A 16,137-nucleotide genomic window follows, 5' to 3' on the forward strand; every position below is an offset into this window, starting at 1 on the left:
AAAAAGGTCTCCAAGAATCCAGGTCAGGGGAAAAGGGCCTACTTGCTGATGTTTTTGTTAAAGTATTAATGTTGAACCCTGCTTTGACAGATAGCAGTGTAAATATATCGGTGGGCTATTGGATTGAAATAATTCAGTTGAACCATAGGTACTCATCTTTTCATTTTTTATTTTGATTAAAACTAAAAATCCAGGCTTCTATTACTGTTTGCATTCTTAAGATTGTTGCTGGCCGAGAATGTTTTGGCATGCCAATGAAAGCATATGAGCAGTAATGTAATTGGATTATACTTTTTGTAGCTAAGGTGGTGCCTCAGCAAATCACACATACTTCTCCTCGGATCCAACCCGATTACCCTGCAGAGAGGAGTAGCCTGATTCCCATTTCAGGACATCGAGCCTCTCCAAATCCTGTGGCTATGGAAACCCGAAGTGACAATAGGTAGGAGGGAATGTGCCCTATCATGTCACAAATTGTTTTGATTTTTCAGTGAAACCAGTTGTCCCCTGAATATGGCATGTATTTCCTTATTTTCAGTTTTTCCCCCTGAAAATCTAATACATTGTATACTTTCTTTAATTTTATGAAACTGTGCTGTATTTATTCATTCTCCTTTTGATGAATGTTCTAGTATCTTTTTTTTGACTTGTGTACTTTTTAATTTATTTCGAGCCATTTTGAGTGTAAGGGTGGCAGCATCATGACCCCTTATCCCTAAGTATTTCCATTTTCATCTCTAAAGAACAAAGCTGTTCTTACTTAACCACAGTACGGTAACTGAAACGATCCTTTAGCTTTCCATTCTCTTTCATACATTGAAATTTTTGAAGAGTATAGATAGGCCATTGTTTTTGCAGAATATTCTTCAATTTGGGCTTGTCGGATTGCTCCTCATAGTTAGATTCAGGCTGTGCATTTTTGAAGTGAATACCATTAGGTGATATGTTCTTCTTACTGTTATTACATTAGAGAGCTCATGCTCTCCCTTTGTCCCATTAATAGTTATCTCAACATTAATTACTTAATGAAGGTGATGCCAGATTTTTCTACTCTAATGGTGTACTTTTCTTTTTTGTAAATAACTGATTTGTGTGGAAATACCTTGAGACTATAAGTGTCCATATAAGCTTTCACTCAGTAGTTTTGCTTCTATTGACGATTCTTGGCTGAATCAGTTAATGGTTGCAATATAATGGTTGCAAGATAGTGACTTGTTCGATCATTTCATTGATATTTATCACTTGACATTCTGATGTAAAGGAAGTTCATCTATCCCCATTTATTTATTTTGCTGTGTATTTTATATTTGAACATCTGCACGGGCTCATGGATTTGGTTTTATTTATTCATAATTATAATCCATTACTGTCATCTGTTTCGATGCTCAAATTGTCTCCAGGTTCGTCCTTGGGAGCCCCTTCTGACTAGTTCCTGGGTTTTGCTATGTCCTGGTCATTCTAGCCCTTCCTTACTTCTCACCACATTAAGATACTTGAAACTCTTCCTGAACTTTGTCCCTCTGAGCCCTGGAATCTGCCATTTCTCCAAGGAGCCCTGGCTCCTTTGCATCATTTAGAAACTGAGATCTAGCCATTAGCTCTGTCTGTTGTTACTGGATTGTCACTTCTTCTAGGCCCTTTCAGCAGGCAGAGGTAGGAAGTATATAACATTTTAAAAACTAAGTACATTCTGGTATCTCTGGTCCAGCTCCATTACCTCCCCCATTCCGTATTTGTATCTCCCTTCTCCCATCCCACAGTGAGAACCTGGTGGAGTGCACATGAAGTAATTTCAGAATTGGATCATTTTTAAATATTCTTGTTTGATTATTGTGGTGTATAGAAATGCTTATTTGTTTTTTTCTTTTCTTTTTTTTTTTTACCAAAGTACAGTTGATTTACAATGTTGTTAGTTTCTGGTATACATCAAAGTGATTCAGTTTTTCATATATATATATGCTATACAGTAGTATATTGTTGTTTATCTACTTTATATATAGTAGTTTGTGTCTGCTAATTGCAGACTCCTAATTTATCCCTTCCCGCCCCTTTCCCCTTTGGTAACCACAAGTTTATTTTCTATGTCTGAGTCTGTTTCTGTTTTGTAAATAAGTGCATTTGTGTCATATTTTCAATTCCACCTGTAAGTGATATCATATGGTATTTGTCTTTCTCTCTCTGACTTACTTCACTTAGTATGATCATCTCTAGGTCCATCCATGTTAAAATATTACTCTCTCTAGGTCTGTATCCTTAGATATAATTGTTTGGGATGCAATTTGGGAAACGTTGGTATGGCAGTTAAAAGTAAAAAGAGTTTGTAGGGGATAGGATCATTTGAAGGGAAAGAAGAAAAACCATTTTGGTTCATATTATCTGTGTTCCATCTATAGACCATCTGTTCCTGTTCAGTTCCAGTACTTTCTGCCAACGTACCCACCTTCTGCATACCCACTGGCTGCTCACACCTACACCCCGATCACCAGCTCTGTGTCCACCATTCGACAGTATCCAGGTATGAGCCCCACTGTTAAGATGACTTTTAACATTTTAATTTTTGCATGCAATGAGATAGAAGTTGATCAGTGAATATTTCTAGTATGGATTTGATTTCTCTAGCTTCTATTTTCAGATTCAGATAAGGCTGAAATCTGAAGCTTTAAGGTTGTAAATCACCATCCCTGAAATCTAAAAAGTTGTTACTTGTTAGTGATAGTAGCATGATTTTATCCCACCCCAAGGATAATTATGTTAACAGTTTTTGTTACCCCTTAAAATGGAAGTACAGTTAAAAACAAATAAAGCTGTACTCTTACGGGGCTTCTGTTGTTTTGTGGGATATTTGTTGTGTTTTTAATGTTAGTCCAGTTATGCTCAAAATTCACTATCCAGTCTGGTAAATAGTGTTCTTTTTGCCAATCCAGAATAAACAATACTACTTAAACCTCAGGGTTTGTATAGTCTTTTCCTGTGAGACCCTCAGCTCACTTCAGGCCTAAGAAAGCCAGGTTGTCAGATTGTGGCCATTGCCTGTCTGCTGTGCCGTCCAGTACTGTAGCTGCGCCCACATGTGGCCATTGAGCATTTGAAAGCGATCCGGCACAAATGAAGAACTGAATTTTTTGTTTTGCTTAATTAAAATGAGAGAAATTTCAAATATGTGTGGAGCAACTTAGTGATATGCAACTACTTTTTTCAAAATTGTAGATTTTATGGAATCAAGATACAAATCGAATATTTCTGAAATTTAGTCTCTGAATTGAGATGTGTTATAAGAGTAAAATGTACCCTGAATTTTGAAGACATAATATGGAAAAGAGAATGTAAAGTATGTTATTAATAACTTTTATAGTGATTATATTTTGAAATGATAATTTTTGGATATATTGGGTTAAACAAGATATGTCATTAAAATTAATTTGGCCTGTGTTTTACTTTATTAATGTGGCTACTGGAAAATCTAAAATTGCATGTATGACATATTTTCCTTGGGACAGTGCTAGTCTAAAACTTTCAAACGCTGAGGTTTTTTTTTTTATATACATATAAATTTATTTTATTTATTTTTGGCTGCGTTGGGTTTTTGTTGCTATGTGTGGGCTTTCTCTAGTTGTGGTGAGCGGGGGCTTCTCTTCATTGAGCTGCATGGGCTTTTCCTTGCAGCGGCTTCTCATTGTGGAGAGCGGGCTTTAGTAGTTGTGGCTCTTGGGTTCTAGGGCGCAGGCTCAGTAGTTGTAGCGCACGGGCCTAGTTGCTCCGCGGCATGTGGGATCTTCCCAGAACAGGGCTTGAACCCATACCCCCTGCATTGGAGGATTCTTAACCACTGTGCCACCAGGCAAGTCCCAATACTGAGGTTTAAATAGCTTTAAAAATAGGTTCCTCCATCTCTACATTGTTCTATGTGTGTGTTTTGACTTTTTTTTTTTTGCCGGGTGGGGGGCGGTGTTTGTTTTTCAAAACTTTCTTTTTAAAGGAACTTCATAACTCTTTTTTAATTAACAATCTTATAAAGTAGAATAATGTTTAATTGATTGTTGCCAAAAGTAGGATGCAAAAAGTATCATAGAAGCTTGTTGACAATTAGGAAGTAAATTTCATGCGTGTGTGAGTTACACTAATTGCTGAAAATTCTTAAGTCTCTTTATCAGTAACAGCACTTGTCTTCAGGTTCTTTCCTTCATCTACTACCTTGGCCAATTGATAACTTCTATAACAGTGCTGTCATTTTGCTTTTCTGGAGAAGGTCATTCATGACCACTGTGTATTTCTCTGAATGCTAGCCAGCTGAAAAGGGCATGCAGAGTCTCTCTTGACCTAGAATCAACTATGCAGACACTATCATTCTATATAAACCTGTATTGTAAAAATCCATCATAAGAGCACTGTCTGAAGTGTTGGGGATCCTGCCAGTCATCTGTTTCTCTACATTATTCTTCTTTCATCACTGCCATAGCCCTGATAGATACTAACACAGAAAAATGAATAGTACGTTCAATAATACTTTATTTCTTCCAGGATCAAACTGTCATTGTTGGTGCAGATGAGAGGTAATATATTATTTCTCAGACATGTGAATCTAAACATGGATGGACACAAATGGAAAAATGATTTAGTAACCAGCTTACAATATCCTATTGAATATTTATTGAAACCCTACTTTATGTAAGGTCCTATGCTAGGCTCTATCTTTAAAGTTGACTTTTAAACAGCTTTCAACAAGCTTAGAGTCTAGTAGGAAGATTAGACATGAACAGATACTATAATATGCTAAATCTCAAAAGAGGGGCTTGAGCAGAGCCATGCTTCTTCTGAGGTAAGAGGTTATTTCTACTTGAGAAGGTAGGGTTGGAGGTCAGGAGTGATTTCCTGAAGGAAGTGACATTTGGAAAGCATCTTTCAGAAAGTACAAGGCAGAGCAGTAGTGGGTTTGGAGAAAAGCACATTTCTGCTTGTGAATAAAGTATTAGCTAGAATATGTGGTCAGAACAGAGTGGTCTGGTTTGGGCAGGAGCATAGTGTGAGTGAGAACACAAAGTGTGAAATAAGATTGGATCTTAAAAAAGCTTGGAGTGGTGACTAGACTGCAGGTTCAACAGCAAGCAGATGACCAGAAACTGTTATTTAACAGAAATAGCACAGATACACTTCTCAGGAAGAAGCTATAATGCTCTGGAAATTGTGTATGTATGTATTTTACAAAGGAAGAATTACAATATAGCCGTGACTAATAGTTACACGTACTAACTTTTCATTATACTTTGCTTATGCATAATAATAATTTAAACCTTTATGGTTTATAAAACGATTTCAGTTAGATTATTTTTTTAAAATTGAGGTATATTGACATATTAGTTTCACATGTATGGCATAACAATTCAATATTTATATATATTGCAAAATAATCACCACAGGTCTAGTTAACATCTGTCACCGTCTAGTTAAAGATTGTTTTTCTTGTGATGAGAACTTTTAAGATCTACTCTCTTAGCAACTTCCAAATATACAATACAGTGTTGCTAACTATAGTCATCATGCTGTATGTTACATCCCCATGACTTACTTATCTTATAACTGGAAGTTTGTACCTTTTGGCCACCTTTACCCATTTCTCCCACTTTCCACCCCTGCCTATGGCACCCACCAGTCTGTTCTCTGTATCCAAGAGCTTGGTTTATTTTTGTTTTCTGCATTTTAGATTCCATATATAAGTGAGATCATATGGTGTTTGTCATTCTCTTTGTGACTTATTTCACTAAGCATAATACCCTTTAGGTCCATCCATGTTGTCACAAATGGAGTATTTTGGGTTTTTCTTTTTTAATGGCTGAGTCATATCCTGTTATGTGTGTATGGATATATATACCATATCTTCTTTATCCATTCATCCACTAATGGACACAGATTGTTTCCATATCTTGGCTATTCTAAATAATGCTGCAGTGAACATGGGGATACGTATATCTTTTTCCAGATTGTTTTGATGACCAAGAAGAAAAGTCTTTTGTTTGTTTGTGTTCTTTCCACAAACAGTGAGAAATCCCTCCCTTTTTTTGTCGCTTCCTGGGAATGTTTTTGTTTTCAGTTTTGTTGTTTGTTTTTAATATACACAGTAGATGATATGTTTGCCTGATAGATAAAAGGACAAGTTAATCTCTCTTCAGTGCATATTTTGGAATTTAAAATTTGCAACTACTGTATTTCAGAAGTGCCTGTGATGGTGGTTCTATCAATTAAAGCAAAGATTCTTGACCTGGAGGTGTGGATGTATCTCAGAAGTTTTATATTAATTACTTACATAGTTGCCTGGCTCACATTTGGCTTTTAATAAATGATTGCTTTTTTCTCATTTTAATGCTATTTCTAGCAATTTGCAGAGAGATCGTTTCAAATTGGTGGAAGTAGGGGGGAAAAAAACCTCAACGTATAGAGTTTATGTAGCACTTTTTTTTTTTTAACTGAGAGTTTAGATCTTGAACAGTGGAAAAATTGTTTTGATTAGAGTGTTTTTCTCCTTATGTGGACTGTACTAATCAAAGCTAACATTTTTGTCACTTTGTGCATCATTTTTAGTTTCAGCTCAGGCTCCAAACTCTGCCATCGCGGCTCAGACTGGAGTTGGGGTGGCATCCACAGTCCACCTGAACCCCATGCAGTTGATGACAGTGGATGCCTCCCACGCTCGACATATCCAAGGCATCCAGCCAGCCCCCATCGGCACACAGGGCATCCAGCCGGCTCCCGTTGGGACCCCAGGGATCCAGCCGGCCCCCATAGGCACACAGGGGATTCACTCAGCAACCCCAATCAGCACCCAAGGACTTCAGCCTGCACCAATAGGGACCCAGCAGCCTCAGCCTGAAGGAAAGACTTCAGGTAATTTTAATTTTTTACATGGAAGTTGGTGTGGAGGGAAAAGGTACACAGGGTTTGAATCATGGTTCTGCCAGTTGCTGGCTTTGTGGTCTCAAGTAAGCTCGCTAGGCCTTAATTTTCTCTTTGTAACATGAGTTGCTTAGAACTTACCTGTCAGGGTCTTTGTAAGCATTAGAAACTATGTACATAAACAGCTTGACATGCATTTGCACGTGGGGAGAAGCATTCTAAAAGACCTCTTAGTTGAGAGAGTACATTCACCTTGTAAGACTAGTGTTCTCATTCCATTTCAAGATTTTCTTTTTCACTTTTTGGTCGTGCTGTGCGGCTTGCGGGATCTTAGTTCCCCAACCAGGGATTGAACCTGGGCCCTGGCAGTGGAAGTGTGGAGTCCTAAGCACTGGACCACCGTGGAATTCCCTAAGATTTTTTTTGGAGTTGTTTGTAAAGCTGTAAAGATAGACTGGAATGTTGGTACCATTATTAGGAATTGACAGATGGTGGTATTTCACCAAAAAACTGTAGCAGAACATTTCTTGCAGTATACTGTATACTTTGTGTATCTTACCTCACTTATTAGTAATTATGATCGTAGAGCCAAGAAAAGAGGTTCTTAATCGTGCATCAGTAGACTTTGTAACCTCTCCCACTTTGCCATCTGCTTCTGTCCTTATCCCTCATCTTCTTGAAATTGGACAGTCCTAACATGGATACTCTTGCTTGTGGTGGTCTGATCGCTGTTTTCTGTCTTATGTGGCATTTAGTAACGTTGCTTCCACTTCCTTCTCTTCGGTGCTTGTTCCCGTGCTCCAGCAGTGGTGTTGGCAGATGGAGCCACAATCGTAGCCAACCCCATCAGCAGCCCATTCAGCGCTGCTCCCGCAGCGACAACAGTGGTGCAGACTCACAGCCAGAGCGCGAGCGCCAGCGCTCCAGCCCAGGGCTCGTCCCCACGGCCAAGTATACTCCGGAAGAAACCTGCCACAGATGGGTGAGTAGACCCAGAAGTGCCAAATGACGCCTCTCATTCTGGGTATAATTGGTGTAAACAGCAGGCAGTAATCCAGTGCTGATAGCAGACTCCATTTCCTCTAAAGTAACTTGACCGCCGGGTTATTCGGTAGAGCCTTGCCAAGCGCAGACTGCGGAATGGTAAGAATCCAGGAGTCAGTTGGGTGTCAATTTTGTAAGCATGTGTTGCGTATTATGTACTTTTAGGAGTTCTCTCTGGTTCTGAGAGTTTAATCCTAGAACCCCTAAAGTAGCTTGAACGGAACTCTTCAGGCTTGTCTAGCTATGCACAGTAATGTGTGCTGTGTATTTTTTCCTCATTGTCCTACAGGAATTGTTGCTTGGGGCAAGCAGTTTCCCAAGCATATTAAGGGTCATATTTAGTAGCAGATAGTGTTCTGTGTTGTCACATAAGCTTCTGAGTTGGTGGGTCACAGGTGGGAAGGTATGTGCTCTGCCATAACAGAGACCAGAGTCTCTGTCTTAATACTAAGTCAGTCCATGACACAGTAACCATATCAATGAAAACACAAGGCAGAGCTTGTAAGTGAGATGGCAGATTGAATACGCACTTCTAAATTTCTCTTCTTCTCAAAACCCTACAGAACTTTTAGTAAAGAAGCTTTTTTAAAAGATTGTAGGGAATTTCCTGGTGGTCCAGTGGTTAGGACACCACGCTTTCACTGCCAAGGGCACACGTTCCATCTCTGGTTGGGGAACTAAGATCCCACAAGCCACACAGTACAGCCAAAAATAAGTGGGTAAGTAAATAAATAAATTTTTTTTTTAAAAAAAGATTATAAACACACAGGGATGGAGAGAATAGGAGAAGACACAACAGCAACAAGACTTTGAAGCTGGAAAGCAAATAAGCAAGTGCTCACTCGCTCCCTTAGCTGTGAAAAAGGTGAACATTAAGTCTGCAGAGAAGAACGCTGAGAAGCATCCTTGTTTAAATTGTGAATCTTCAAAAGGACCAGGAACAGGAAGAACTGGGGGTAAAAGGCTGGGCTGAAATCTGTCTGAAAAGTGGTTAGAGCCCTGCCTTTCCTTCTCTACCCACACTGTGGGGTGCACTGCCCCTCCTCTCCAACCCCAGTAAACTCTGCAGATGGTCCACTGGAATTAGCCAGCACAGTGAAGGGCATGGTGCTGTACCAAAAACGGATTAGGTGACCAAGCCTGTGTGGAGTGCTGAGACTTCTCCCTCGTGGCTAACACGACCCTGGCAGTTGAATTCAACTCTGTTGACAGAAGGTGAGAAGACGACTGTACTCTGCTTCTAGGGACCATTCCAGCCCGAGGGGAAAGAGCTAAGGATACCAACAGTAGGGGTTTAAGGACACTAAGGACAGGACTCCGATTGCCCTTAAAGTAAACAAGCCCTGCCACAAGCTCAGAGCTTCCAACCAGCTTTTTAGTCCCCCCACTCCTCATCATGAGCTTGCAGCCAAGCATATCAGGTATCTGAGGGTTCTTCTAACAATGCAAGATAGAAGCCACAGTGAACACACTGAGAAAAGCAGCCCAGAAGGTGCAGAGGCTAGGCAAGGAGAATAAAACTAAAAACATAAGAACACATGAACAGAGACAGACACTGTCAGTACCATCTTCAAAGGACAAAAGAAAACTGCATCCATGAAACAAGAAGGCCGTGCTCTACAAAAGGAACATTCCGAGAACAAGAATGTGTCCAGAAATCAAAAGCTCAGTAGAAAACTTGAAAAGTAAAACTGAGGAAATCTCTCAAAAGTAGAGCAAAAAGACAAAGAGATAGAGAATAGGAGAGAAAAGACCAAAAATTTAAAGAACCAGTTCAGGAGATCCTGCCTCCAAGTGATGGGGTTTCAGCAAGACAGATCAGAGAAGAGGAGAGGGATGCCTTAAAAATAATTCATAGAAAATCACCAAAACCGAAGGGTAGGAGCTTCTTGATATAACGAACCATGAAACGCTCGGTACAGTAAATGGCAATGGATACAAATTGGCACCAAGATCAAATTTTTGAAATTTCACAGCACTGGACAAAATGAGATCTGCCCCTTCTCCCATGCTTCGTCACCTCCAAAGCCCCTTCTGCTGTGCCCTCGGAGGTCGTCTCATCATCTAAGTCCCCTGTGGCCTTACCTCTTCTCTGAGCATGGCTTCTTGATTTAATTGGAACCTGGCTCTTCTTCGAGGTCTTGGCTTCCTCGACTCTCCGCAGGATGGTGGCTGTCTCTCCCTCCCCATTCCTTCCTGTCACTGGGCCTGGAGTTGGGGTAGCTGTCCTCTTTGGGCCTCACTGCCACTTTCAGGCCCTTCCTTCTCTACAGCAGACATGCTTCCTGGTCTGTATTTAGATTTCATAAAATTTGCAATTAAAAAAGTACTTTCACATAGGCAGGTTAATCCAGACACACTGAAAAGTTTTCCAATAACTGAATCAAATACCGGTTTTTAAATTCAAATTAGTTTAAATGAAATATTGTTAAAATTCTTGCTCATCAGTTGCACTTGTCACCCTTCAAGTGCTTAGTAGCCCCATGTGGCTGGTGGCTACCTTGTGGGACAGATTCAGGTTTGATTTGGGGTCTGTGTTCTTCAGAAGGTACATAGTGTCTGGCTGTGTCGTACCGTCTTCAACTTTAATGTAAACAATGATTTCCCAGCTCCCTGGCCTCTCAGTTGCTTGAATGCATCCTCTGCATCCGCCCTCCCTCAGCAGGGCACACCCATGAGTGCTAGCACTCCACGGCACAAAAGTGCAGCAGCTTTTTCTGTACCCTAGGCTCCCGCAGCCCGCCTCTCTTTCCATGTCCCTGGCCAGCGACTCCCAACAGGACCCAGCTGGGAGCCTTCAGTCTATTGCTCCTTACCACCCTTTCACTTTTCCTCACTGCCTTTCCTGGCCTCTTTGTCTGCTCTCCCTGGTTCAGAGTCTATGGTCCGTTGCAATCATTTCCTTGCGTACAGCCTCAGCTTCCCTGTCCTCCTCTTCACTTTGTCAAAATCAGAGTTAAAATCCAGCATTCTGCCTAATTTGTGTTGTGCCGCCTGCCTGTGTGCGGCAGTGTTGCCTCCTCCTGCTTAACCTCACACACCTCCCCTGGGATCTCACAGCAGACCAGCACAGTCTGCTTTCCTTGACCATTCCTCCAAACACCCGCGTACCTCTTCTCCTTTCCAGACTTCCACGCCTCCCCTCCCACGTTCACTTGTAGCTAATGAATGTGCCGCCTACTTTTTTCTTTCTGCTATTTTCTTGAGAAAATGGAAACAAGCAAAAGAGAAGTTCACAAACTAGCCATCACATACTTGCCTGCCTGCCTCTGTCTCCTGTGCCGCCTCCATCTCTCAGTGGTGGGCTCATCACTCAGAGGTGAGCTCTCGGGGCATCCTCCAAAGCACCTGATTGCAGCCTGTCTCTCCTCCGTGAGAGCAGTGCTCCAGCTCTTCTGCCTCTCTCCTCCATCAGGTTTTTCTTGTTAATGGATCCTTCACATAAAAAAGCATACACTTGTTATTTCTTCCACTTGGCTCCACTCTACCCCATTTTTTTTGCTCCTGTTGGCAATGAAAATGAAGGCGTTGTCTCTATTTGCTAGCTCCACTTCCAATCTCTCTTTCTTTCAGAACTTTCACTGAAGTATAGAAAACTGCACAGATAATGCATGTACAGTGTAATGAGTCAGCACAAACGTATAACTGCTGTATCGGTCAAGAAACAGAATATTACCAGCACTTTCTCGCAAAGATTACGAACCAGTTTTTCTTTTTATCCTATGGATTTGTTTTGCCTCTTTTTGAGCTCCCATAGAATCATATACATTTTTTGTGTGAGTCCGTCTTCTTTCGCTTGGTTTTGGGAGATTCATCCATATTACTGCATATAATTGTAACTTTTTTTATGGTTATATAAAATGCCCTTGTCTGAGAATACCATAGTTTAACCATGGATATTTGGGTTATTTCCAGTTTAGGGCCATAATGTTACATCTTTGTGCATCACCTTTGATGCATCCATAAATGCAGTACTGTTATGTCCCTCGGAGGGGATTTGCTGGGATGTGGGCTGTGCTCATTTTCAGCTTCAGCAGGGTACACCAGCAGTTTGTCCAGGTGTTTGTACCCACTTACACTCTCACCAGCAGTGGGGTCCTTGCCTTCCTCATCATCGACGCTTGTTATTTGGCACTCTTTTTTAAGTTTGGTCGTTGTGTGGGTTTATAGTAGTGTATCTCTTTAGGGGTTTGGAGGGCTTGTTTGTACTGAGGAATGGGGGGGTTGAGTGGTCTTGCTTTTTTGTTTATTTCTTACTTTTTATTGTGGAAGGTTTAAACATAATACAAATTTGAGCATCTGAATTTATACCCATCGTTCAACTTCAGTTATTGACTTATCAGTTCATGTTTTATCTGTATGCCTGCCCACCACCTTCCACCATATTATGTTGAAGCAAATCATAGGGAGCACATCGTTTTGTTTGTATATATTTCAGTGTGTGTTTATTGAAATACATACTTTGAAAAAATGTAATAACCCCATAATGTTATCAAATATTTAGTCATTCTTCAAACTTCCAGTGATCTCAAATGTCACAAATTTTGTTTTATTTATTTGAGTCTGTATTCTGATAAGGTACACACATTATGATTGGTCGATATGTCTATTAAGACTCTTCTAATATATGTTACCTCCATTTCGTTTTTCCTTGCAGTTTGTCTGTTGAAGAAACTTGGTCTTGTGTCCTGTAGAGTTTTCCTCTCCCCTCCCAACTCTCTCCCTGAATTTGTTGATTGCACCCCATTCTGTTAGTTCCCTAGGGCTGCTATAACAAATTACCACATGTTTGGGGGCTTAACACAACAAAAGTTTATTCCCACAGTTCTGACGACTGGAAGTCTGAAATCAACACGTCGGCAGGGTTGGTTCCTTCTGAACACTCTCAGGGAGGATCCACTCCATGCCCTTCTTCCAGCTTCTGCCGGCTCTTGGCAGTCCTTTGCGTTGCTTGGCCTGTGGATGCATCACTCCAATCTCTGCTTCTATATCCACATGGCCTTCCCTCTGTGTCTGTGTGTCTCAAATCTCCCTCTCCTCTCTGTTAAAAGGATACCCATCATTGGATTTAGGACCTACCCTAAGTCTAGAATGATCTTATCTACTTAACTACATTTGCAAAGACCCTATTTTTTTTACATTCACAAGTACCAGGGATTAGAACTCAGGTGGATCATATTAGGGAACACAATTCAACCCACTACCCCCATTGCCTAGTTTCACTTGTTATTCTCTCCTCCACATTTTCTCTAAGTTGTTACTTGAATCTAAAGGCTTGGTTAAATTCAGTTTTTCTCCCCTTTTGGCAAGACTCCGTCATAAGTTGGTGGTTTAGTCTTTTTATCAGGAGAAATAGGCTGGGTGGAAGTCAACCTTTTTGAGATGTTAGCAGTCTTACGATCAGTGTCTGGATCCATTCATGATCAGGCATTGCAGAGTGGTATGTTCTAGCCGTTTTGTCTCAAACCGACTCTTCTAGCGTTTGCTTGCACCACTCTGCCAAAACTAAACGTGTCAAGATCACTTATGACTTCCACATTGCTAAGCTCCAGTAGTTAGTTGTCAGTCGGAGCCACGCGTGGCCTCTCTACTGCATGACACAGTTGATCGCTAGCTACCTCGATCAACTGTTTTCACTCAGTTCCTCAGGTCAGTATCAATACGTAGGTACAATAATGATTGTAACTGCTAAACAGATTTAAAGTTTATTTTATTTTAAAAATTATTTATTATTTATTTATGTTTTATATATTTATTTATTTATTTTTGGCTGCGTCGGGTCTTCATTGCTGCGTGTGGGCTTTCTCTAGTTGTGGTGAGGGGGAGGCTACTCTTCGTTGCTGTGCGCGGCCCTCTTGTTGCAGAGCACGGGCTCTAGGTGTGAGGGCGTCAGTAGTTGTGGCGTGTGGACTCAGTAGTTATGACTCGTGGGCTCTAGAGCACACACTCAGTAGTTGTGGCGCATGGGCTTACTTGCTCCGCGGCATGGGGGATCTTCCCTGACCAGGGATTGAACCCGTGTCCCCTGCATTGGCAGGTGGATTCTTAACCACTGCGCCACCAGGGAAGTCCCTGAGTTTTAATATTAGGTACAAAGGAGATGTGTAGGTAGAAGGTAGAAGAAGCAGGTAAAGGAGTCGCAGTGGTTGCTTCCTGTAAAGAGACGGGCAGGAAGTGGGGAGGCAGGGTGAAGGGATCTGCTGTATGTTATTAAAAGCGTTTTAGTACCGTTTGGTTTTTTAAATAATCTGCCTTCATTACTTTGCTAAAATTTGAAAATCCATTAAAAAAAACCTAGCCATAGGTACACTTAGCAAATGTGTAGTTCTTATCCTTTAATGCCATCTGGGTTTGTCTCTTTACTCTTTCAGAATGGCAGTTCGGAAAACTCTCATTCCTCCTCAGCCCCCTGAAGTGGCTAGCCCTCGAGTGGAGAGCTCTATACGGAGTACGTCTGGGTCGCCTAGGCCTGCAGGGTGAGCACATCATTGAGGACAGAAAAGTCTAATACATGTCGCAGACTTCACATCATTTGCCTCTAAAAAGAACCACTAGAGTGTGCATCTAAAAGAACCATTTTCTAGCTATGAGATCTGGACATGTTTCTCGACCTCTCTGATCCTTATTTACCTCATTTATGAAATGGGCATACTTAGAACACCTGCCTCATAGGCTCCTTGTGTATTTAAACCACTAGAACAGAGCCTGCCTCACAGTAAACACCCAGTTATTGTTGCTATCGAAAATGGTATCATGACAATAGTCAATACATTCTGTTTTCTTTACTCTTTATCTCCTTAATCCTAAAAGTAATATTTTGGAAAAGAAAATGAGACAATATAAAAATATTTAAGGTATAAAGAGAAAATCGTCCTATTCTCCACACCCCTCTCCAGTCCCACTCCCCAGAGTTATATTGATGGGTTAAAGTTTTGTTAAGCATCTTTCCATGTCTTTTTCTATATACACGTGTAGATAGGTTGATAGATTCTTAAAAACAGGATTTTGTTGATTGTTTTATATACTGCATTTTATACTTATATCTGTAATGCTTACCATGTTAATATATTTAGATCTACTTCTTCATAAAACTTCAAAAAAAATTTATGAATGCCATGTGTGTGCCAAGTATCATTTTAGAATCTGGGGATATAAGAGTGACTGGAATAAAGTGTCCATTCTCCTTAAGCTTACTATCTAGTGAGTGTAGAGAAATAATAAATATGCGAAGAAAAAGAAAACAGTGTAAATGGAATATAAGTGATGGGAGGAAGGGGTGAGGACTTATAGAAAGGCCTCTCTGAGCAGAGGCTTTAAGAGCGTGGAGGAATAAGCCACATGCTCCCTGATGTCAGACTGTGTCAGGCAGGGGAAAGAGCAGGGACTAAGACTTTGAGGTAGGAGTATTTGCAGTCACCACTTTGTACATGAGTGCAGGCATGTACAAATAACTACGTAAACAGAAACTGTGCATGGTTATTTATAATTATTCTGTGACCTTAAAAACATTTGTGAAAGTATCAAAAATTCTCTTAACTGTCAGTTAAAATATATAGGGAAATGAAAAACATAGTAAAACTAAAACATACTTAGTACACTGTAATTTGAACATCAGAAGCGCTGAGAATTAAAGTGTTTTATTTCTTTCTAAAAGCTAATCAAGTGGGAATTCCCTGGCAGTCCAGGGGTTAGGGCTCCACGCTTTCACTGCTGAGAGCCCAGGTTCAAACCCTGGTTGGGAACTAAGATCCCACAAGCTGCGCAGCATAGCCAAAAAGAAAAAGAAAAAAGAAAAGCTAATCAAGAGTACAGTTGACCCTCTGTATCTAAGGGTTCCACATCTCGAGCATCCACAGGTATCCATGGATTTTGGTATCCGCGGGGGTGGGTATTAAGGGACGACTGTAGTTGGAACAATGCTTCCCTTATTCACATTGAATAACTTATGATACAGAGCAAGAGTCCTTCTATGCTTTGGTGAATTGTCATACTCCTTTCTAAGTTTGGGTCTGCCCTGACATTTTATCCTGTCTTTTTTTTTCTTTTGGCTGCACTGGGTCTTCATTACTGTGAGTGCGGGCTTCAGTAGTTGTGGCACGTGGGTTCAGTAGTGGTGGCGCACGGGCTTAGTTGCTCCACGACGTGTGAGATCTTCCCGGACCAGGGATCGAACTGTGTCCCCTGCATTGGCAGGTGGATTCTTAACCA

At 40.8% G+C, this 16,137-nt stretch overlaps 1 protein-coding gene across 13 annotated transcripts in view; it reads left to right on the forward strand.

Moving 5' to 3' along the window:
* SAP130 (Sin3A associated protein 130) overlaps positions 1-16,137 on the forward strand; it is a 76,198-nt gene that overhangs the window by 27,122 nt on the left and 32,939 nt on the right. For 7 of the 13 annotated variants that reach the window (XM_059052604.2, XM_067025785.1, XM_067025784.1 and 4 more), the window contains 5 exons: positions 301-442; positions 2,394-2,515; positions 6,574-6,876; positions 7,693-7,867; positions 14,301-14,405. In XM_059052604.2, coding sequence (XP_058908587.1) covers positions 301-442; positions 2,394-2,515; positions 6,574-6,876; positions 7,693-7,867; positions 14,301-14,405 — 847 coding nt within the window. Of the gene's footprint in view, positions 1-300; positions 443-2,393; positions 2,516-6,573; positions 6,877-7,689; positions 7,868-14,300; positions 14,406-16,137 lie in introns of all 13 variants that reach the window. The other 6 variants (XM_059052603.2, XM_059052607.2, XM_059052606.2 and 3 more) reach the window with 1 other exon arrangement.

The sequence above is a fragment of the Kogia breviceps genome, chromosome 2 (assembly GCF_026419965.1).
Source record: "Kogia breviceps isolate mKogBre1 chromosome 2, mKogBre1 haplotype 1, whole genome shotgun sequence".
NCBI classification, from domain to species: Eukaryota; Metazoa; Chordata; class Mammalia; order Artiodactyla; family Physeteridae; genus Kogia; species Kogia breviceps.